The 25,119-nt window shown below is 35.8% G+C and overlaps 1 protein-coding gene across 7 annotated transcripts in view; it reads left to right on the forward strand.

Annotated features, from left to right (window-relative positions):
- The window catches only part of LOC117394380 (DNA-binding protein SATB1-like), a 59,399-nt gene that overhangs the window by 5,163 nt on the left and 29,117 nt on the right, over positions 1-25,119 (forward strand). The window contains exons 1-7 of one of the 7 annotated variants that reach the window (XM_059010775.1): positions 8,758-9,783; positions 12,240-12,475; positions 16,912-17,088; positions 17,718-17,844; positions 18,662-18,785; positions 24,081-24,192; positions 24,844-24,921. In XM_059010775.1, coding sequence (XP_058866758.1) covers positions 12,265-12,475; positions 16,912-17,088; positions 17,718-17,844; positions 18,662-18,785; positions 24,081-24,192; positions 24,844-24,921 — 829 coding nt within the window. In that variant the 5' untranslated portion in view covers positions 8,758-9,783; positions 12,240-12,264. Of the gene's footprint in view, positions 1-8,757; positions 9,784-12,223; positions 12,476-16,911; positions 17,089-17,717; positions 17,845-18,661; positions 18,786-24,080; positions 24,193-24,843; positions 24,922-25,119 lie in introns of those variants that run through there. The other 6 variants (XM_033992591.3, XM_059010770.1, XM_059010761.1 and 3 more) reach the window with 6 other exon arrangements.

Below are 25,119 nucleotides of genomic sequence, written 5' to 3' on the forward strand. Positions count from 1 at the left end.
CCTTACTGTTGTAAATAGTTCTTCCAGTATTTGAGCAATCTGAATTCAAAGCTAAGATAGAGGGAACACTTTGATTCACAACAATGCATCACACATGTCCAAATAATTTATTTTCAGGTCCTCATGATGAAATGTAATTAGCGAATATTGAAAAACAGAACATTGGTATACATCTTTATGATTGCATTGTAAACTAAAAACAAAGCTATTAGTAAGCACATAAAACATCCCCCCCTCCTTTTTTATTTTTTTATTTTTTATTAGGTTTTTGCTATATTAAACCTACAAGTCATGTGGGTTACTATAGGTTTAAAACCATAGTAGTTCTTATTATATGGCTGAAGTGAGGTTTGTACAGAAGTGCTTTGATTTAGAATTTTTTTTTTTTGTCTAGTGAATGACTGCGTGTTGCCACTCTGGCTATTGTGGGTTTCAGTAATCTGTCCCACTTAAGGGATGAGGTCTAATATCCCACCTGAAACCATTCCACTCCCCTTGATAATTTACACTGAAGTGAAATAACAGCTCAGCACACAGGGAAATTATACCTGTGGTAACTGGAGAGTAAATACCTGTCTCGCTTCCAGGGCATGTATTTATTTTCCTGTCGCCAGTAAATAAGGGCTGTGTCTCTCTTTTAATACCTACCTGTGTTGTGACTCCTTTTTAAAACAAGTTCTGCTATAGTTCTAAACGATGAACAAAAAAACACCAAACAATAAACAGTGATTGAGAATGGCATGCTGCAACCAGTTTTAAAGAGACAGCATCTCTTTCTGTGTTGTTTGTGCATTCCTGGACTCAAAAACTTAAGAACTAAAAACTACATACATACCTGAGAACATACATTCATATATGAAACGCCAGACATTTTTATTAAAGTTAACTTAGACTTTTCATTTAAAACAGTTCTGTAAGCACAACTGGAAGATCTCACCTGTTTGCCTCCTTTTATTAACTCATTTTTATTTATTTATTTATTTTTCAGAAAGGTACATTGCGGAAGCTTTTGTCATTTTATTTAAATGTTACAGTTTTCATGAAACCTGAATTTCATTTGGGTGCTGTTATAAAGGCACCAGGGCTCCAAATAAGTTATTGTTTTGATGATTTTTCTAAACTTCTGATAATGTTAAACATCCTTTTATGTCGGACTAAAAACAACAAAAAAAACTGTGTGCTTGTCACCATCGCATCTGCGTAGGTTTCTCAGTCTGTTATTCTCCTGCGGTCACACATATAGAACACAGGGCTTTACTCTAAAGAGGCATTACATCTTGGGCTTTACTGTGTGTGGAAGAGGTTCTAATTCCCACCCACATATTTGTAATATAATGATTTAAAACAGTATTTTTTTTTTTTTAACGTGGAAGTGATATTCATCTTTTATTATAATTATCTGAAGTGAGTTAACGGACAAAGGGAGCCCAATATGATCCAATATTGTAACCCTTTTGTACTGCTGTTTTACTATCTTAAAGAAACATTCAAACAGCAGGTCTGTTTTGCAGTTAATTGCTTTCTCATATCCCAGATGATGTCACCAGTGTGCCTAAATCAGTGATTTGAGGTATTGTTTTGGAGGATTTCTATCTAAAAGTTAAGCTTGTTCTGTATACTGTAATAAAGGAATTAGCTAGTCACTTAAACCACCAGCGGTGTGTACAGTCACCGCACTCCAGTCCATGTATTATTACACAGATTCGCTGTGTGAGCGTAAGGAGGTGCACACTGTAAACCTGGTTGTGAATCACTCATGTCGAGTCCCAAGGCTAAATGTTGAGTTGACAGATTCACTGTACTTTAAATGGGTGTGTATCAAACCCTTTTAGGAACAGTGTTTAGGGAGTGTTAAATCCATTTGCCACAAGTGTATTTTAACACCTCTGTAGTGTGGTGTTTTTTTTTTTTACCACCAGTTGCATTCATTACCAAGTATTGTAACTGGTATTGCCCCCCCTTGCTAACAGCAGTGAAATCCAAGACTTCTCAATGAGAGATGAAAAAAAGGAAGGCATGCTTGGATGCTTCGGTCTTATTGACCATACAAGCCCCTTTCATGTGTACTACATAGTATCAAAAAGGAAATAAAACCTGTATTTTTTATAATATATATATATATATATATATATATATATATATATATATATATATATATATATATATATATATATATATATATATATATATATTTCAGCTGTGAAATCATAAACATACATTGATAAAGGTTTTCAGTTGCTTGTTCTTATTTATAACATATATTTGATATCAGAGCTGTGTTCCAAACTACATAACTACATATCTATGCAGAACACCATTTTAGTGAAAACAAATGATTTTTCAAGTCAGCTACATTGCTGGTTTAAATAAACACGGAAACGCAAACCTCAGCTCTCTTGTGAGAACGACACAATACCCCCACGCACATAAGCGCACACACGCACACACACACACACACACACACACACATTCGCACACACTATGATCTATTTACTTTGTACCTTTTGGGCTCATTTTTATTTTGAGCCTGTGTGTTATTTTCTTTATGCACAACTTTCTCCTGGGCAAAACATTTTACACCAAGCTGTCCCAGGTGTTAATTTACTTATTCAAAATATTTTAAACCCTCAGAATAGTTTTCTTTTGAATTAACTCCTCTATGAACACTTAATCTAAATAAAAAATACCCTTTTAATTAAGTCCATCCATTCTCCTTTTTTGTATTTGTTTTTTCTGTAGAGGCTTTGTATCCTGAAAGCACCCTCACACTGTGGTGTTTGGGAGGTGTTGGATTCTGCTGAGTTTATTCCCTATTGCCCCCATTTACATAACACTTAATAAGACTATTTTCCCACTGGCCATATCATTGGTTACATCACCATGGTAGCAATAGAGAATAGTTAAATAGTATCTGCAATTATTTTTCTAAAACTGAAAAACCAGTGTAATACAGGCCCCTGTCTCTTTAACATCTTGTTTAACTCTATTAATTGTTGATACGTTGCAATCCACGAGGTAAACGTTAGAGCTCTGATTATTTCCTCATGTGATTTTGCTCCTGTGTACCAGTGACAGAATAGTAATTTTCAAGGCCCTCAAACGGAGATGTTTGTTGATTGTTATATGACTAATATATTTTATAATTTAATAAAAGCAGAAGGAATAAACACCAGGCTGTCTGATAAAGAAGGAATGTTCTTCGCGCACACATGAGAACCTCATCTGTGATGAAATAATTGGTTTTAAATCATTAATACTGGTAGCATATTTACATTGAGGGTTAGCTAAATGAAACTAGAGCTCCTCACTTTATAACCTTTTTAAATATCTCCCTGCGGGTTCACATATTTTAACAGCAAGACAAAAATTGGGAAACTTGCAAAACAATTAGGCTGCTGCGTCACCTTTGACATAAAAAGGCTTGATTTAACCACAAGGAGAATGGTTGCATACATCTGCCAACGGCCTTTCTTTGTTGTTAATCCCCATCTTCTATAAAGTTCCCCACAATTGCATCTCGTTTATAAACCATCTATTGCACAACAATCTGTTATTCATTCTCGTGTGTCTAGTATGTATGTGTGCACATCTATGGAGAAAGAACATACTGTATAGTAAGTAACCTGTTATCATTTTTTTTTTATTTACATTTTTTAAAATATAGATATTAACTATAATTAACCTGAGTAACTGAATTTATGACATCGATGTTGTCAGGTGCATAGTACTCAACAGCTATATTAAATAAAACATGAAAATAGTTGTCCTTTTTCAAGAGAGGGCAAGTTGTTGTGAGATGTAAGTTCGAGTAAGTTTCAATGATTTTATTTTTTTCTTTTTCTTCACTTTAATAAGGAATTTGAGCAGTTTAATAGAATACCATATTGCCAATTGGAAGAAAACTATGCCATGTAAAATATCATTTTATTTGCCTCGGCACTGTCAGTAATTGTGAAGGAGTGGAACTCAAATAGCTAATAGAAATATTTTGGAGAGTGAAAGCTACCACAGTATATTCACAATCAATATATTTACAAAAAGATAAAAACAAAAATAATTAACTGCAGTACTTATGTGAAAAAAAGAACATTATCATGTATTATCTGCCAGGCAAGGAAATGTCTGCTGTTAACTCAAAAACGTTTTTAAGTATTTAAAAATCAAAATAACATTGATTTTAATTGCCTTTAATTAAAACATTTAGCTTACCATACCTTACAGTATTATAACATTAAAGCCGCTGACAGATTAAACAATACAGAAAACACTACGCGTACATGACTACATTTTTTACTTGTACTTTATATTTTAGGTTTTCCAAAGGAAGACATACATTAATGATCCTCAGTTGAATAAAGGTAAACACTGGCTGTAGTGACTGGCTGTACGTCATGCAGCCAAGGGGGATACATAAGGATACAGGTTATTTTATTACCACACTACTAATAACAGCTTGATTTATAAAAAAAAATAATAAAAAAAAAAAGATTTAATATTATTACTTAATTTGTTTGGTTTTAGTTAGTTGCTAACGTTCATAATACACTGGCATTAGTAAAAATAAATAAATAAATAAATAAATAAGTAATCCTGTGCTTGTTTGTTTTGCTGTGTTCCTGCACTGCAGTTGATGGAGGCAGTGATGGGGGTTCTCAAGTACGATGCACAGTGGCTTAGACTGTTGGGCTGTCCTGTTGATTCAACTGCTGTGATATATTCGCCCCTGTCCTGGGAGGTGTGCACAAAAAGCCCTGAGACTGTCGGTGTGTGGATAGTCTTTGTGGGGGGTGGGGGGAACGACCTGTTAGTTGTCAATTTCGCCTATCTCTGTTACTCTTGTGAGTAAATTGTGTATCGAAACCAATTCAATCTGCACATTTTTACATTCAGAAACTCGTAATACTCTGTCAGCACCTGTCTCTTTGATTTGTCTTATTTCCTCTTGTATATTGTTGCTTGCAATTTCTTTCAGTTTCTGAAAGAGATATCTACTGCAAAGGATCTCAGTCCGTATTCCCAGCTCAAACTGTAGGAGTCCCAGATCAAATGGCATCAGTACCGATCTGATGCGAATGGAAACGAACAGGGCAGAATCGCTTTCAGCCCGCAGGCAGGAGAGAAATGAGACCTTCTTGCTATCGGCTGCAGGGACCTATAATCTTGAGGGGTTGTTCCAGAATCTTCTTACCATCGTTTCTGATCCCTCACCTCCACATCCACCTGCCAGTATAACCATGCAAGCCTCAAATGTCTACTAGACCTAATATAATCATTTTAATAAAATTTTCTTTGACTTTCTATAATTAGGATTAATATCTTTCTTACACAGTAATATATTTGTGATGGAGCTAAAGTGCTATTGATGGTTTTACCCCATGCTGTTTGTGTTCAAAAACTGTTTAACTGCATGGAAAATGATTTGCAATAGCAATCCAAATAATCTTGTTAATGCACATTAGACATAGCACATGAATTAAAAAAAAAAAAAAACCATTTGCAACACCTACATCGATACACTCTATAGTCTCTATTATCAGAATAAAACATACCACTTTAAAGAAGGGATCGCTGTGAATGCTATGCAGTATGTAGTAAGATTATGGTATGCAATAATAAGTCAATCTTCAGTTTCATCACAAAACAAACAAGAAACAATAACATTTTCTTAAAACATAAAAAAGCCAGATACAAATGAAAAAGCAGGCTCTAAGAAGTTGAAAGAATGTTTCTCTTATTCAACTTGCTGTAAAAATTGATAGCACAAAGGGTTGATGAATTATACATATTTTTCAAATCACTGTTTTAATTAATGTAGGAGTTCAGTGACTAAACCAGTTTAAGGAAAAAAATATTAGATTTAATCAAGTAACAGTTTTTTTGTGCATGTCTGTTATCACTGATAAGTATATTGTCTTGTGGGGGTGTTATACTGTAGTTAAGAGTATGTATCCATACCAACTATAAAACACACTTCATCCAAGAACCACTTGGTGATCTACAATGAGCTATGTTGTGCTTTTGGTCTTGTATCATGATACAAACGATACATACTTCTGTGTAAAGAAAGTATCACGGTTCATTGATACACAATGAATCATTACATCCCTAGTTTCAACAAAGACTACTGTTAAGTTAAATTTCTGAAGTGAGGCAGCTTCATAAATGACCACTAGGCACATGGAGCTGTAATTCCTGCCCCACCCCCCATCTCAGACTGTATAGAGATTTTCCATTTACAGTGCTAACTCGAAGTTGCATCAGGTGCAGAGTGGACGTTACAGTTACACATCCCCAGTGGTCTATCTGTAATATCAGAAACAATCTTTTTAAAGAGGTTCAAAAGGGATTTTGTTTTCTGGAATAGTTAGTAAGCATGTTATATAATTATAAATTTGACTGAGTGTTTTGAAGTCATGGAAGGTATATAATGAGCCATGCATGAATCCCAGTAGAGAAATGATAGCGGTTATTAAACAAGTAAGAAAATAAATAAGGAAGTCTGACCGCAACGTTGCTTTTTATTTTTCCCAATAAAAGAATGAGAGGGGCACCTTGAATAAGTAGCCCCGTTGGCGACTGGATAATTTAGGTATTACTGAAATATTTAAATGTGGCACTTTGTTTCAACAAGAACATGATCACTATCATAAGAGAGTTTTTTACCTCTTTGCTAAATGTCTAATTTGCTCCAGCTGTAATTAAAAGGGGCTTATTGCCCTTAGCATTGTGTGTGGCAGTTGTTTATCACCTGTGGTTTTTGTACAGCTACATGAAGACTGTTTGTGGTATTGTGCCCAAAACAGGTATGTTTGCTTTTACAAAGACACACAGATTCCAACATATTTGTTTTATACTTTGATAGGCACTCTTCAAAGGTATTGCTGTATAATACAGCATTGTACAAGCCAAACATTTACTCTTTTGTCATCATTCACAGTAACCCACTAATATGATTCAGTGTCTCTTACCTGTGCTGCATAGTGCAGTATTAACGTGTAACTGCTTTTTAAGTTCTGCAGCACCTGTATTGAATGGGATTCAGACTAGCATGTTATCTGTTGGTTTGTTTGTTTTGCTTTTTACCTGAATAACACTCTAGTAAAGACATGTTGCATTTTTAATTCAAATCTGCATGCTGCTTCTCTAGAGAACAGTGGCAAACTAAACTTGTACAACATTAAATGGTAAGAAATGCATTTCATTAGGGTATCTAAATAGCCATTTGTTTTCTATGGATTATGTTTTGTTTAAAAACAGCATACATATATTTAACACACATGTAAAAAGAAACCTGTATTCGGGTATACTCAGCTGTAATAAATGTGTTATTGGGCAAGCCCTGCCTATTGGAATACCATTGTCTGCAGTAATCTATTTTTTGTACAAGCTGCTTGATGAATTCTTTCATGTATTTTACTGTATGCTTAGGCTCACTTTTACAAATAAATGTATTTCATGACAACCTACATGTCAACTTTAGTTTCCCTTGTCTGTTAGTTTTCTGACACTTTGTCAATTGCCCTGTTTCTTAATGTAGATAGTACCATTTTAAACTTTGTTTCAGTTCTGGGATTCACTGCATGCCTTATGTGAATGTTACATTGTAACACCGTTTGTAATGCAAAGACTACATTTGTGGTCTGGTTTGATCAAGTCTGTGTTTTTGTGAGCAGAATGCTAACACCATCTGAATAATAATCCCTATTCTTGTAGTTTTACTCTCCCTCTTCTACATGGTGTCTCAAAGGATTTTGTTTGTTGTTACATGTGCTGTGTTCTTACACTGTCAGCCTGTTATCTTTGCATTATAGGTTGTGTTTGCATGCAATTCGGTAAATTGTAAAGAATCCACTCTGAGTTTGATGTCCTTTCCCTTTTTCTGTAAGCATGTTTAATAACCTGCATATCTCGACCCCCTCTTCCTGTCTAATGCAGATTCTCCTGTACTCCCAGATTCAGAGGAAAGGCTAACTATATTGGTGTTTTTTTTTCTGTATTGGCAGGAAGATCAGCATTTTAATAACCACTTCAAGTTTTGTTTCATGCTGGAATGTGACAGTGTGTGCATCTTAAGGCACCAGCAGTTGCAGTCCCAGTGATATTTAACTCTCAAGCTGACAGACACTCTCTGTGGGGTTTCTGTCGCATGTACAGGAGCTAGTATTATGCGTAGGATCCTGGCTGCTGTGTGTTTAGTAATTCGCCAGTTCCTTGTCTTTCCCGTCTGGATGTTGAGTGCGTGGCCTGTGAGTGTAATTTGTATTGTGGTCATGCTCTGTAACTAGTTCTGAAATGTGATCTATTCAGTGCAGTTAATAATCTCTCTGTTCTCCCCCTGCACTCTGTTCTGTTGCGTGTCGCTTGTGAGTGTTATCTATTGCCTCTGTGCAGAACCTGTTATTCTGATAACTGCTTTGCTCCTACTCTGCTGTGTGACTCTCTTGTTTTTGTTTCCATTTTTTGATACGGTAAAGAAATGCAATGTCCAATACTTTTCTTGAGTTTTATTTTTACTTGTATTCCCTCTACTCTATTTTATTCTTTATCGGCAATCGGTGATGCTACTGACTTACTACAGAATCCATAATGCAGATATTCTAAAACGGTCCTATTTTGTGTTGCATGTTGCAAGGTTTTGCTTAATAATTCCAATATTTACAACATCCCTCCCTCTCTTCGTGTTATATGTCCTGTGAGTGTGTTTGTGTATGTGTGTGTGTTACTCTGTAACAAATGCAGAGCCGCCTCACTGTAATCAAGCTGATTAAAAATTCCTGCGCGCATAGCCGGAAATCGCACCCTCCTCTCTCTTTTTTCTTTGCACTTTTTAGTTTAATTTTCAGATCCCTATTTCAGCAGGACGTCGATTGCTGGAGAAGGTCTGGTTTGCGTGTTTCTCCAGGCGCTTTAAAACCGGATCATTTCGGTGTTATTTTGTATTGAAATGAGGAGAAAGAGGAGAGGCAGTAGAAACAGCAGCGACAGGAGGAGTGATGAGTCAATACAACTAATATAATTTAATGGGGACACAGAGAGAGGGAGAGAAAGAGAATGAGAAGCTCCGTCCGGGCACAAAAAACATCATAATACAGGGATTTGTCATTCATCTCGAACACTATTCCACCGCTTTTTTTTTTCGATTGCAAACTAAAACGCACTTTACCTGTTTGTGTATTGTAAACCGTGCATCGTCTTAGAAGAAGAACAAGAAGATATATCTCTTTTTTTGGCTTTATATTTCTGGACAGAGAAGGCAAAACTAACATACTCTTTGAAACCTTTAATTTAATATCGATCCGATTAATTGCAAACAAAAGAAATCATAATTAGATGTCGTATTTACTTAATGTCGATCGTTACCTATTCAGTACGCACTGGATATCATCTTGTTGGATAGTGTCAACTCCAGAGCGCTCCTCTATCACTTGTAACGTAATTTTACTTTTGCAGTCAGTTGTTAATTTTTTCATTTTATTTTACTTGTTTTAATGTGCTGCAAAATAGCGTCTCTGTCAGTTACGGCTTTGCCGTATCCACACCTGGAATGTCAGTTTTTGCATTTCAACCGAGTTCATATAGGTAGCCTATTTTGCCTTTCGTCTTTGGACAGTTGCCTTTTTTGCCCTTCGAGATAGTGAATATTCCCCGTGTAAAGAATCCGTGATGTACGCTGCTATACAGACCTAGAAAGCATCGAGCCTTCAAGTTTTCCGTTCTTTCAAACAACCCAAGGAAAGGAAAAGCTCTGTTTGCACAGTGTTTATGCTTTCAAGTTTTGCAGTGGTGAGTTTCAGTTTGGTTTTGCTAATTTGACTTAGTTCAGCGGCACTGTTTCTGTTTCTAGATGCTACTCTGCTTCTTTGTCTTTTAAAAGGTCACCACAAAATCCTGACCTGGACCTCCACCAAATGTAGAATCTGGACTGCAGTTAGCCTAGTGCATGTGAATATTGGCCATTATTCAGTACTCGGAATAATACTTTTATTAACAACAGTGTAAATCGAATATGTTCTTTCAATGTGTATATACGTTAAACGTTAAATCTGTAACAAACATATTGTATTATTTTTATTTCTGACTTAGTTATTGAACCAGGGTGCTGGAAAACATTAACTTATATATTTAATATTGTAAATGTTTTTTTTTGTTTTTTTAAAAAAGTACTTGCATGATTGGTAATACAATATTATAATATAGAAAACGGCATAACGCACAGGTGTTGATGTGATGTGTTAGTCCTTAGGTGGTCTCTAGCTTACATTTTGTTGTATTTAAAAAAATAAAATAAATAAATAGCTTGCCATGTTCCTGAACCTCACTTCTTGTAAATGAAACAGGATACTATTGAATACAAATGCTGTTTTAAAGTAAGCTTTGCAAGGCTTTTAGAGACCACGTTTTCTAAACTATAACAGCAGGTTTGCAAGAGCCCAGTAACCTGAGTGTACTTGCAGCTCACAGGCATTTCACTATACCCCAGGACTGCAGCCCCTGCCTGCAGAGTTTCTAGACCTACTATTCCTGTGTCCTTCTGGATTGACTGCCAGCTCTGCTATGTAATGTTGCACTGTACCTTTTTGGCTGTGAGAGAGGCACACTGTACTACACAGGTGGTTGAGATATGGATTTAAATGACCGTTGTTTAATAATTAATAATTATAGTTTTGAAGTTTGATGTGCTGGGGAGGCAAAATAAGCTGATCCCTGGAGCCAGCATTAAACTTAAGCCATCAACACCAGGCAGAAGGATATCTACATCATCAGATGGAAAGTAACGCAAATGGATGGAGATGCAGATGAATCACATTAGTTTACTGTAAAGCTACGTCTTAGTTGGTGCTTATCTTGGCAAGAGCTGAGTTCAAATCGGCATGAAGTTTTAACATCTACTCTCATGTAATGGAAATCTTAAATCTAAGACCATGCATGTTTTGTTTATTATTTTTTTAAGCTTTAAAGACCCTTTTCTAAAATTCACTTTATATTGGGGAATGGAAGTTTTCCTTACATTCTGTAGTCCGTATCTAATACTCCACTTTGTACAGACAGCTGCTGTTTTCTTTACCATTTAAGTGTACAATTTGTTAAATGGAGTAATCGTTGAACCAGAATATTTTGCAAGTGAATTATTTTTCATAAAACTGTGGCTTGTTTTGTTTCCACCAGGGAATGCATAGCGGGACAAGTATACATAATATATAGTTTAAAAAACAATTTCAATTAAAAAATCAGTCCTAGCAGCCAGGGACACGTGCATTGAAGTGAATACAGGTAATCCCAATTGATGACTAACCTACATCATTGTTTTATAATGTAAATAGTAACATGTAGACATTTGTTATTGAAATGAGTCTAGATTAAAGATGTCATCTGGTTTCATTTAAGCAAGAAGTGCTGCACACTTTGTATTTGATGTTTATTCCTAGAGTTATCAAGGACAGCAAGATGCAATTTGCACCATCTTACGTGAAAGTAAAACTTTTATTGAAACAAGGATCTAACAAACTCCTCAAAAGGGTAATTATAAGGACTCAAAAGTCAGACCTTGGTAAATGTTTAGAAATCTTCAAAGAAAGTTTAACTTTGCTATTAAACCAGGTTCAAAACTTCTCCCACACACTAGTGTGTGCATTCGCATAGACTTATTCATATGACCCTAAAGTGGCTTCCTGGGAGTGGAGTGTTTGTGGTGGAACATGTTGATCTTAAAGAAAGAAAATACCTTTATGCATATATAAAACTTCTAGGTAGCAGATTTGTTTCTGATTCTTCCCATATGTTATAAAGCACCACAGAGTTGTATCTCTGCTTTCAATCCTTTCTACAAAGGACAAGACCATGATATCCCCAACAGTTCTGTATAAAGGGCTCTTAAGAGATCACTATAAAGGTTTTTCTAACCTACATCTTTGCAGAACTTATTTCTTAATATAAAGGAGATTTTTAGTTTATTTGAATTCCAATTCATTACTGTTAATTTGGTGTTTTACTGAAATGATAAATCTGTCCTAAAACCTGAAAAATAATTGTATAATGTTTTTTTTGTATTTTCTTAAAATCAACTTGATGGTTATCTATACAGACTGGGTTTATACATAATTAGATTTTCTGTCTTTTTTAGGAAAAATACATTATGTTTTTTTAGCTATTAAAGTGAGTAATGTCATTTCCTTGTATTTGAGGAAAGGGCATTTCTTTTATCATTTTTCATTGTCTGATTCAGTCTCGTTCTCATGCAGGTGATTTTAGAAGCTGGTGCTGAGGATGGATCACCTCAGCGATTCTGGCCATGGGAAGGATAACTGTGAAATGCTTAACAACATTGGTGACCCCAAGGGGCCTCCCGCCAAGATAGCACGCTTGGAGCAGAATGGAAGCCCGCTAGGAGTAGGGAGATTGGGCAGCACTGGTGCCAAGCTCCCTGGAGTGTGTCTCAAGCCTGCCGGACACCTTATGAAAACATGGCATAAGAGAGGTAACTCCTCACACGTTTTAATAAACTTTTTGTGTGTGTGTTCATATGAAAAGCTACTCTGTTGTTGTTCATGTAGTTATGTGTGCTGTTTGGCAAGAAGAATATATATATATATATATATATATATATATATATATTTTCAATTGCAGTTTTGTTTTTTTAACTAAAGTGAATGCAACTAATGTAATACTGCAAGGAACATGGCATTCCTCAGAAGAGCTATTGTCACTGAGAACTGTTGGTTAAACACCAGCTGTGCTGTTGTCTTCTCCTTTATATTTATATATATATATATATATATATATATATATATATATATATATATATATATATATATATATATATATATATATATATATATCTCTATATATATCTCTATATATATAGAGAGAGAGAGAGAGATAGATATATAGATATAGTGCTGGGACAAATATCCGAATATTCAAACTAACATTTTTTTGACATGTATTTGGACACAAAAATCAGATGTGCATTTTCGCTACAAAGGACAAAAATACCTTGCACTCATTTACCGTCTCACCAGAATTTGCGCGACAGTTTAAAAAAATGGCAAATGTGATATGTGAGATTAATGTATTAAAAAAAAACACAGGATCAGCATAGCAACTCTTGAGCCTCTGTTTAAAAGTTTGACACAAAAAAGTAAACAAACCAGATTATGCGCACGCACACATAGTCTCTATGGAAAGCCATCTGTGACAAAAATGTGTTGTGCTGCTTTAGAGCGAGCCAGAATCTCATGGGACAGAAAAAAGGCAAGCGCGTCATTCTGAAATGCCTCAGTTAAACAGTACCCAACTTCCAGAAAATGTGTAGTGATTTATATATAGATTGTATATATTATATATTTTCTGTTGCAACCTTCTGTTATGTGGAATGTAATACACGAGAACCAAAACGGTGAGTTTTTTCCCCCTTCACTTTACACACCATTTCCACGTTTGTTTTATTTGAAGTGTTTAAAGTTACATTTCAGTTTCCGTTTGCTTGTTCAGCTACAAAAAGGCACAAGTAAACCTCATGTTATTTCATGAAAACGTGTCTATGGCCACTGTTTACTGTAAAGAAACGGCAATGGCAACGAATGAAAAAAAATAAATAATGCAGTGTCAACGTTACTTGCTATTTGTTTCAGGAATAAACAAAACAATGTAACTTGAGCTGCTATTTGACATCCTTTGTTTTGTAGTTAATTCACTGGGGTAAAGTAAGTCCTACACAACTTATTCTTTACTCCTGGGACATTTTTCTATTTGAACGTGTTATTGTAAGGTCTTGCTGTAAAATAAAGGCACACACACGGGCCACAGCCACACCCCCTGCCCCTGCTGCTATGTTGTCTCTGCCTGCGTTCTGAGCATTATAATGGCTTTTATTACTTTTTAAAAAACGAACAACTATTTAAATTGCGCATATATATATATATATATATATATATATATAAGTATAGGCGTTGGGCCCTGGGAAAATTTCTCCGTCCTCCCCGCCCTCTCGGTGGGCGTGTTAGGAGGCCACTATTAGACTGTCCCTTGAGTGGTCTCTTAATACAGGTTTGACTGTATATAAGAATATAAGAACGTTTACAAACGAGAGGAAGCCATTTGGCCCATCTTGCTTGTTTGGTTGTTAGTAGCTTATTGATCCCAGAATCTCATCAAGCAGCTTCTTGAAGGATCCCAGGGTGTCGGCTTCAACCACATTACTGGGGAGTTGGTTCTAGACCCTCACAATTCTCTGTCTAAAAAAAGTGCCTTCTATTTTCTGTTCTGAATGCCCCTTTATCTAATCTCCATTTGGGACACCTGGTCCTTGTTTCTTTTTTCAGGTCGAAAAAGTCCCTTTGGTTGACATTGTCAATACCTTTTAGAATTTGGAATGCTTAAATCAGATTGCTGCGTAGTCGTCTTTGTTCAGGACTGAATAGCAGCAAAATCCTTTTTGTAGCGAGGTGACCAGAACTGGACACACTATTCTAGATGAGGTCTTACTAATGCATTGTAAAGTTTTAACATTACTTCCCTTGATTTAAATTTTTTTATAGCTTCCCCACATTGTCTAGATGAAGACATTTTTGAGTCAACATAAACACGTAGGTTTTTTTCATAGATTCCTTCAATTTCAGTATCTCCCATATGATATTTATAATGCACATTTGTAATGCCTGTGTGCAGTACCTTGCACTTCTCTCTATTAAATGTCATTTGCCATGTGTCTGCCCAGTTCTGAATGCTGTCTAGATGATTTTGAATGACACTTGCTGCTGCAACAGTGTTTGATACTCCTCCTATTTTTGTGTCGTCATCAAATTTAACAAGTTTGCTTACTGTACCAGAATCTAAGTCATTAATGTAGATTAGGAGTAACAGAGGATCTAATATTGATGTCTGTGGTACTCCACTGGTTACCTCGCTCCATTTTGAGGTTTCTCATCAAATCAGTACTTTCTGTTTTCTACCTGTTAACCACTCCCTAATCCATGTGCATGCATTTCCTTGAATCCCTACTGCGTTCAGTTTGAGAATTAATTTTTTATGCGGGACTTTGTCAAAAGCTTTCTGGAAATCTAAATAAACCACGTCGTATGCTTTGCAACTATCCATTGTCGATGTTGCATCCTCAGAAAAATCAAGCAGTTTAGTTAGACATGATCTCCCTTTCCTAAAACCATGCTGACTGTCTCCCAGGATATTGTTACCATATAGGTAATTTTCCATTTTGGATCTTATTATAGTTTCCATAAGTTTACATATAATAGAAGTCAGGCTTATTGGTCTGTATTTACCTGGTTTGGTTTTGTCTCCCTTTTTGTGGATCGGTATTACGTTTGCAGTTCTCTAGTCTGTCGGTACAACCCCTGTCAAGAGACTGTTGCATGATCTTGGTTTGCGGCTTGTAAATAACTTCTTTCGTTTCTTTGAGTACTATTGGGAGGATCTCGTCCTGCCCTGTTTTTTTGCTTCCTAGCGCCTCCCTTACATGCAACCTTTGAGAAGTTTTTGAAAGCATTTGCGAAGTTGGGAGCGAGGCAGCAGAATGTATTGTGAAGCTGAATAACATTTACCATACAATCCTTTATTTTTCCTCTGTTCCCTGAAAACAAAGCACATATTGATCCTGAAATGAACCTACACAGCAGTCCTTATTGTTAGATCTTTATCTATTAAAAACAAAAAAGCGACTCCTTCAGCAAATTCTTTGGCATCTGCTCACGATTACCCTATGTATTGATTGTTTGCCAGGAATGTGTTCATCTTAAGAAAGCCAGGGTAGGAGCATTAAATATATAATTTATTACGGCTTCTCAAACAGAGTGCATTAATATTGTGCCGCGATTCACTGGGGCTATATAAAAAAGCCTCCCTGACGCCTGCAAAGTTATAAGTTCCATAAATTCCTGAATAGGAGATTTCAGCTGTCTGGTATTATGTGATATTTGCACAGCAAACTCTAATGCCAGGACAGTTTTAGACAAGGATTCTTCAGACTACTTCTGCTTCTTATGGCAAGCACAATGTTTTCACAGACTCATAAACCTTATGCGAACGCTTTAACACTGCCTTTAGGTTTGAATCATGCTGTATTTTTAGCACTAAATGGTCACCAGCGCTCTCCTTCGTTTTATATTAGAAGGTTATAAAGCTGCTGCACTGTAGAGGGGTTATGTGTCATACGAGGGTGGAAAGCCTGCTGGGAGAAAGTCCATGTAAGATTATCCCCTTTAATAGAAAGAATCAGGTGACAGCCTGTCAAGAGAATCCGTAGTGATATGTAGTCAAATGGTTGCTGATCCACGTAATACATACACCTTTGCAGCATAACCTTTTAATTCAGGACCCTGACCAGAAGGGAAAACCTGATTAATTACCAGGCTGACTGAGCATGGGCTTTACTGTATGTGTACCTGTATTGGGAGCCAGTTTCTTTTATTTTTTAATTTTTTCTGTTAGCAAAACATTGCCAGCAAAAGATACTGCACATTCATTCCAAGAAGCAATGTCTAGGAAGGATCAGAGGTTGTGTCATAGCTGCTATGCTGCACAATGACTGCAAATATACTTCTTGTGATAGTTCTACTGTACTATTCTTACTGTAAAGGCTTCACTACAGAAAATGAGGCCTGTATTTGACTAATCGGGCTTGCTGTTGTAGCTAGTCTTGTGTCTGCCTATACTGTTACTGGGACTTCAAATGTTAACATTTATTCCTAGCATCTCTTGTATTTTATTACTTTTTGTTAAGCAAGAATATGTTCTTCCTAAATATATCATTTAACTTTTTAATGCTTTCACAATTTTATGCAAGTGAATACATCCATTTTTGAAAAGTAGATCCACAGAGCATAGCCTTTTTCTTGTGAAGAGGGCAACCTTGGCACTGACATGTTTAATTTGCAATGTAACCATTTCTCTTCATAGGAAACATGCTTCCAGTGTTTTGCGTGGTTGAGCATTACGAAAGCCCTATTGAATTTGATAGCAAAGAAGAACATGCAGAGTTTGTGCTTGTGAGAAAGGACATGCTTTTCAACCAGCTAATTGAAATGGCTTTGCTTTCTCTCGGATATTCCCACAGTTCTGCAGCACAGGCAAAAGGTAGGCATCAATTAACATTTATAATAATTATAGGTTGCAGTGGGTGTTTTATTACAAATCTACTTTCCTGTGCCAATATATAGTGAGGTGCTACCTAATTAAAAGCAGGACTGCATTCTAACCGAGGAGGATGCTTTCTGTTCCTGGGTGAACCCTGAACAGATTTCATTTGATCTTGTTTCTAATAATACATGTTCCAGGTGGGACTGAAGGGGCTGGCTTTGAGTTTATGGTAATTATACCCCTGTAGTAGTGTGACTATTTTAAGGCATTTAGCTGGATGTGTATTATTAAATATCTACAGGGATTCCCCCCCCACCACCACCACCTCTGCTTTTGATACTGTCAAACACAAAGAGAAAAACACTTTTGTACAGTAAGACCATTTGTAGGTTGCTGTTGATTTGGAGGTTAAGAGGTTAAATCTGTTACAGGGACATTTTATTTTTATTTTGCCTTCCCACATAATATCCATCCAGATTAAAACAAATACTGTAAGTGTTTTCTTCACACTGCAGTATGTTGTGTGTTTTTTTTTTTTTACTTTTTATTTTTATTTTTATTTTACGTTCAAATCCCTGTGAGAGTAAAGCTGAATCCTATATTATTTCTGTGCCTGTCTGTACCAGGCCTAATCCAGGTTGGCAAATGGAATCCAGTCCCACTCTCCTATGTGACAGATGCACCGGACGCCACAGTGGCAGACATGCTGCAGGATGTGTATCATGTGGTCACACTGAAAATTCAGTTACACAGGTTAGTCACAATACACCAGTCGAAGGGCATAAATCGTTGTTTATCAGCACTGCTGTGTTCAGGGTTTCAGCTTTCTTCAAACTCCCTGGGTGCTCAGTCATTTAAGGTGTTCCAGAAGATGTTCTTCCTACTGTATGTGTAGAGAAATCTGAGTATTAGCATTTTATAAGGGGGTTGTGTGTGATTGGCACCATTTGTATCTCTTTAATTACCTGTAGTTAACAATTCATTTTTAATGCATGTTTACTCTTAATAGCAAAATATAGTTATATTAGGGAGGTCTCTCATAAAAAAAAATATATATATATCTACAAAAGTATTGTAAAAATGCATTTTTCAGAATTCAGATTATTTTTTTAATTTTATTATTTTCCTTTTTTTTGCCATAACATGATTCTTTAATAAAATGCATTTTGAAACCTTACAAGGTCCTGTAACTGATCTTTCAAAACTAGAACTGTTTCAGCAGGTATATGAATCATGCAGCCAAAGTAAAACATAATTTCCACCTTCCAGTTTGAAGCCGAAACTAAGCAACAACACCTTAAATTGTTTCACCAAGCACATCAGAGCAAGAAGGTAGAAGTAACATGAAATAATAGTTGCCACATGCAGCTGATGTATAATTCATGCATCAATACAGCAGATGTGTTGTATAAAGTAATTAACTAATCAGAACAATCAGGAGACTGAGAGCAATCTCCAGATGCATCTGCTTGATGCGCCAAATGAAATCTGTCTGTTATAAAGGAATGTTTGCAGCAGGATGCAGCCTTGTATTAACCCTGTTTTTTAATCTGTCCCCTCCTCTATGCAGTTGCCCTAAACTGGAAGACTTGCCTCCTGAACAGTGGACACATTCCACAGTAAGAAATGCCCTCAAGGAGTTACTGAAAGACATGAACCAGAGCTCATTGGCTAAAGAATGTCCCTTGTCACAGGTGCTGGAGCTTTAAACAAACCCAACAAACCCCCAAAAAAACACAGTAACAGCAACTGCAGTGTCCCTTTTCAAATGCCAAATGCCTGATAAAATATAAAGCACTTTTCTGGAACAATTGAAGGCTCATTAAATAGGACAAATCGCTTTGTAGGTATCTGGTTTCCAAGAATATTTTTTTCGCACCATTTTAACATCTTTATGTATTTATTGAAATAATACATTTTTAAAAGAAAAAAACATGGGGGAGGGAAATAATGTCAATAGCTCATTTTACTTTTTTTTTTCTAAATGTATATTTATTAAGTCTAGGGTGGGAAGAGCAGCCTTGGCTGGAAATACATTTATGTTTAATATTTCCTGTATAGAATTGCCTTCCATAAACAACAATAATAATGTATGCTTCAGGCAACTGTACATTTTGAGGAGAATGTAGAATCTCAGTGCTGTGAATAGTCCCTCAGTGTCATTAAGCTTGAATTGAGCCCAGATCCATGCAGCTCTATGTAATGTGCTGTGCTTAATGTTTGCATTTCAGAAATTTCCATAAGTGGATTTGACTGCCTTGCAGAGTTTACACCCGATGGATGCAAACATAAAATGTTACAGTAGTGGCCGAACCAGTCTCTACACATTATTCCCATAATATCATAGTGAAGCACATTCAACAGCAGGTGGGCTTTATGCTTTGTGGGTGACTAGAAAGGGGAAGAAATAACATAAAGGACCATGTACGACTAGAAAAGAATAACTGAGAACTTTTATAAGAGTAGTGATTGTCTGACATTCACAGCAGTAATCCCCAGGAGAAAGGTTAACAAACTGAAATTCATTGATGGAATCATCCCGTAAGTGATCAAATCTTGAAAGTGGATCTGAGCCGCTGCCTTATTCAGAAGTCATGAAGTAAGCTGATGCTTTCAGATCATACAGTCCAGGAACTGTAATCTTGCTTTGTGTCTGGCCATAACCACTTTGCTTATCGTAATGGGGAGTGGGGTTGTATGAATTGACATGGTGAACAATATTTTTGTTTATACGTGTGTGTGTGTGTGTGTGTGTGTGTGTGTTCAATTTTATTTATTTATTATTCGTAAATTTCCCCTTTTGTATTATTTTATTAGTACTCCAGCCGCCTGGCCCTTCAGAGGATGCATTGTTTAAATGTGTTTCTTTGATGCATGTTGACTTGTACTTGATTGGGCTGTCTTGCTCATCATTATCTCCAAAGAGATCCCGCTCGACCCCTATCCTCTTTGAGACTACTGTAACAAAAGACTCCACCCACCCCCACTTCTGGCCCCAGAACGAGCAGCTGTTTAGTTGTGGAGCAGCAAATAGCCATCAAAACCATCTTTGGCTTGCTTTCAGGAGCTGATAGAAACGCAAGTGCTGGGTTGATGTTAAGTTGCAGCATCAATAGTGTAGGAAGTGTTAAAATTTGGATTTGCAGCATTTGTTTTGTTAAGGGACATACTGGAAGTTGAATAGAGACATATCTGGAGATCTATTAGATGTGTATATATATATATATATATATATATATATATATATATATATATATATATATATACCAGTATTATTTAAAAATAAATTATCTGCAAGCCTCACCCATTATGGAAAATAAGATATGGTTTAGTCTGATAATGTGTTCTGTCTCTTCCTGGGCATTCTGATAAGGTTGCTGATAATAATCTGTTAAAGAAGCTGTGTACAGTTCAGTACATGTTGATTTAAATATTGAGGCAATACTAACAATTGCATTTTTTTGCTGGGAAGACAAGGCACCAGTATAGTAATCCAGCCGAGACGGTATGAGGTATTGCATGAGAAGTGTGATTAATGAAATGCATTTATTAAAACATCTGTATCAAGACACTGGTACAGCATACTGGAGTCTTCAGCAGACCCTGCTGAGATTCATGACATCAGTAGTTTAACGGTAATAAGGGTAATGATAATGCAGATTGTTCTGCAGTTTGAACATCTTTCAAAACTTTCTTTTGTTATAATGTCATTACTGTTTCAGTAAATCCAATGTTAAATGCCTCAAAACTTTGCGCCAGCTTCTGTTAAAAATAAAATTTAAAAAAATTTAAAAAATAAAACAATAAAAAAATTCCAGCGCTTTGTGTACACAAAAGGGCAGGATTTTCAAAAGTTCGTAAATGATAACTCCAATGTTAATCAACAAATCGGTATGTAGCATTGATTTGAAGAGGTTGTTATGCCTGTCTCGTTATTAAATAATCATTTCCAAAATATCCGAAATTATGTTGATTTACAAAATGTTAATATCTTAACAAGCAGTGCTTCTTGTGACTTTCTTTTGTTTGCGTGGGAATTTAATAGCAAATCTGTGTTAATTATCATAATTTATCAGGAGTTAATTTGCACTTGGAAAAGGAGGGTTTTAATTAACAAAAGACTATATCTCACCTTGCAACAGCTGTGACGCCGACGATACAGAGACTACCTAGATAATTCAATATTTGTAGTTATGAAAAATATTTGACTTTTATATACTTATGGTTATGAATGAGATTTGTTCACTTGTTTTAACAATGTGTAGCCTTAAGCCCAGAACACACTGTCGGTGACATCGCAGGAAGGGATGCATGGATGCATAAAGTACAGTGGCAATGGAGCGAATCAATAGGCGAAACGATAAGGCTATGGCAGTAATAAATGTCTACAGTTTTGGCTAGAACTTAATGAAAACCACATGTGACTGGAGACATGCATGTACTCTCTCTCTATTAAACATACATACATACATGCACACACGGTATTCCATTGGTTACTATATAATGTCTGTGCCGATATTTTTTGAAAACAAGACCTGACAGTCCCACATTGTACATTATAACTATTAGTCAAAATATTTACAGAATACTTAAACTGTTGCTATAATCATGATTCATTTATTATTGATAGCGTTATTAAATTATACCAAATCACGTTTATTTACGATGAAGGTAACCTATACTGTGTCGCCCAAATGCTTAAAGTCAGCAAAAACATGTTTTCCTGTTGTTTGTAAATAAAAGCGTGATTTATAACGCTATTAATAATAAACAAATCATGCAGCATGGTCCTAACAGCAGTTGTGAAGTATTCTGTAAACATTTCATCTAATAGTTAAAAAGTACAACATGGGATTCGCTTTCAAAAGGTATCACCACGGACATGAATGGAATACCTAATGTGATCGAGATCATTGACATGGATTTTGCCTAATGTATTCACCTTCACACTTCTGTATACACATATTATAACATATGCTATAATACTGTAAGGGTTCAGAGGCTATCTATTCATGTTGAGTTTATTTATCACGGAGACGAGCAAACAGTACCAGAGAAAATGTATGATTAGAGGAATTCACTGAACAATTAATTATAAACAAATTGTGTACTGGGTTGGGGAGTTCTATCGTAATTTTAAAAGCTTGATAAATGTATAATGAAGTGTTACATGCATGGTATACATGTATGATAACTAACAACTACAAACACAAATGACACTTCAAATGTATTTATTTATAGCCTACAATCGTACATATTAAAATAGATGTCAACATAAGAAAATAAATTCCAACCAATATAGATAGATGGCTTGCCCTCCACCCCATCCAAAAATATCTCTTTTTTTTTTTTTTTAAACCCACACACCAGATTGTAAATCAGCATTGTATATGTGAAGTTATCTAAATAAATGTACATTCTGCATGACAAAATGCACCATTTTAAACAAAGTTTACAAATTATACACAAAACAGATATTCCCATTATTGTTTATTTAATTTCCATTTGGCTGCTGCTGGTGAGAAAGCGGGCTCGCTATACATAAGTAGTTTCCATAACGGCGAATTCCTTTCATTTTTCTTGATCTCGTTAACATGCATTTTGATTAACGAGTTCCCCTTATTTAGTCGTTGACAGGAAGTGATGTACATGACCTGTGACAATTAAGCTTTTTAACAAGAAATGTGTTCATTAACGACCTCATCGACTCAATTTCAAAGCATTAACAGATTGATTTAATGAACACATTTAGTTTTGAAAATCACTTGCTACTAAAGCTCTTGTTACTATACCACAAGTCTGATGTCTGGCAAACGTTGTAAATAAATGCCGGAGGCGTTTAATTGAAGTTTTGCTGTATTTTAAATATGCCCAGCATTTCCCAAACCGGAAGTTTACAAGCAGAAAAATTGAATTATGAACGAGTGAAAAGTTGTTTATGAAAATACACAGTATTTTGCTATTAACAGTTCTTGTATATTAGTGCACAGTCAGAATACAATGCATTCAAGTCCTCTCACATCCTAACCAAGTACAAACAGTATCTTCCATTTCAGTTTGCAAGGGTCAGTTATATAAATAAAATGACAGCTAAGCTTCATGCACTTCACATAAGTTTTATAGAAACCCAGAGGCCTAATAATGCCCTAAATGTTCAGAATGTATACAAATAGCAAATAGCATGACAGTACACCTGTAATTTGAAAACAGATGGTTTTGTCTTTTGAATATTTATAACTATCAAAACAATCTCTGCTATTCACCCTAAGGCCTGTAAGGTGTTAGTAACGGCTCCAGTTTAATACAAAGAAATCTCTCTTTGTGCTTTAAAAAAATAAGAAAGTTGCACTCATTTTATAGATAGCTCCTACTTGTCAGTTTGTTCCCTTCCTTAGCTTTTCTTTTAAGGTACATTATCATATGTGCCTGGTAATTTAAGCAGGTAATGTGGGCCATTTCATTGTGTCACTTGAAAAAGCTTGAACATTTCTCATGAGCATGGCTTGTGGTGTGTGGTTTTTGTTTTTTTTTGTTTTTTTTAATATATAGAATGAAGCAGAAGGTGGAAAATAGAACATCCATCGCATGTTGTTTTTTTTTTGTATTTGTTTCCAGAGGCCTTTTTAATAAGACTGATTTAATTAGCATCATAATTCTTTAAGGTAGCCCTACTAGTACCTTTAGTCACCCTTTGCTCCAAACTCCTTCGTATAGTATTGCAATCCTATTTAAAAAAAGTCCTTTATGCTTCATCAGGCTTGGTGGCATTTGTAGAAATGGGACATTTTGTATACAAAAAGTTGCCGGACAGGCATGTGGCACTTGTAGTGAAATATGTATTGTTATCAGTTTTCAAATCAAAAAGCTGTTTAATAGTCTCAGGGTGCATGCTAGTGTACTTTAACTGAATGTTTTACAGCATTGCAGTTTGTTATGAATTGATGGAACGAGACGTCTTTCTTGTACCAACGCTCTCTTCTTTATTGCAGAGTATGATTTCTTCCATTGTGAACAGCACTTACTATGCAAATGTCTCAGCAGCAAAATGTCAGGAATTCGGGAGATGGTATAAACATTTCAAGAAGACAAAAGATATGATGGGTAAGCAAAACATTTTTATAAAACTGAGTAAATATCTAAATGTTGTACTGGTAATCATGCCATCATACCTTGAGTCAAGTTCTGTTACTGTTAATTTGCTATTTATAAATAAATAATAATTATTATTTTGTAATGAGGTCATTTAAATGTAGTGTTCGCAGTAAAATCTGATTCATGTTTTAGATGCCACATCAGCTAGAAATGAATGTAATCTGATTTATTAGAGGGAAAAAACTCCCTTATTTTAGCAAATGTGCTGCAAACCATATATTTACACAATGAACTGACCATGACAACAAAGCTTATTTTTAAACCTTGTTATAAACAGAAGTGTAATGGATGCAGAAACACACACATGCTCTGTTAGAACTGCTTAACCTCTTCTGTACCTCAGCTGTCGTTTGGTCAAACGATTGGGTAGGATCTTGGTTTATTCTCCTGTTACAAACCTTGCTTGTTTTGTATCTTTCAGTATACAAATTAAGTTTAATACACTTTTTTTTTTTTTTTTCAATTTGTTTTCTTGGGGCTGTTGCTGTAGGTTGAGTTCTCATTTGTGGCATGTAATATTCAATATATTAAAAAGCATAGTTAATGAGTTTTTTTTTTATGTTTGTTTGTTTGTTTGTTTGTGCCTGTGTATCGGCACAGTAACGTGCCAGCCCTCCCAGTTGGAGGGATACCTGGAGACATGCATTCTCCAAGACAGCCCGAGAGCCACTGCAATAGGTACGTGAGAAAGTAGAAGCCACAACTGGGGACCCCTGTGGCCTGCCGTGTGTGTGTGTGTGTGACCCTTCTGGAGGACGGCTAGGAATTAGGCTCAATAAGAGCAGTCCTATTAGTCAATAGAGACCTCATTGGTGGTGAGATCATATGGGTTAATTGTGATGCAGTACTGGCATGCCTCCAAAGGGGAGTGTTTAC

The sequence above is a fragment of the Acipenser ruthenus genome, chromosome 3, assembly GCF_902713425.1.
Source record: "Acipenser ruthenus chromosome 3, fAciRut3.2 maternal haplotype, whole genome shotgun sequence".
NCBI classification, from domain to species: domain Eukaryota; kingdom Metazoa; phylum Chordata; class Actinopteri; order Acipenseriformes; family Acipenseridae; genus Acipenser; species Acipenser ruthenus.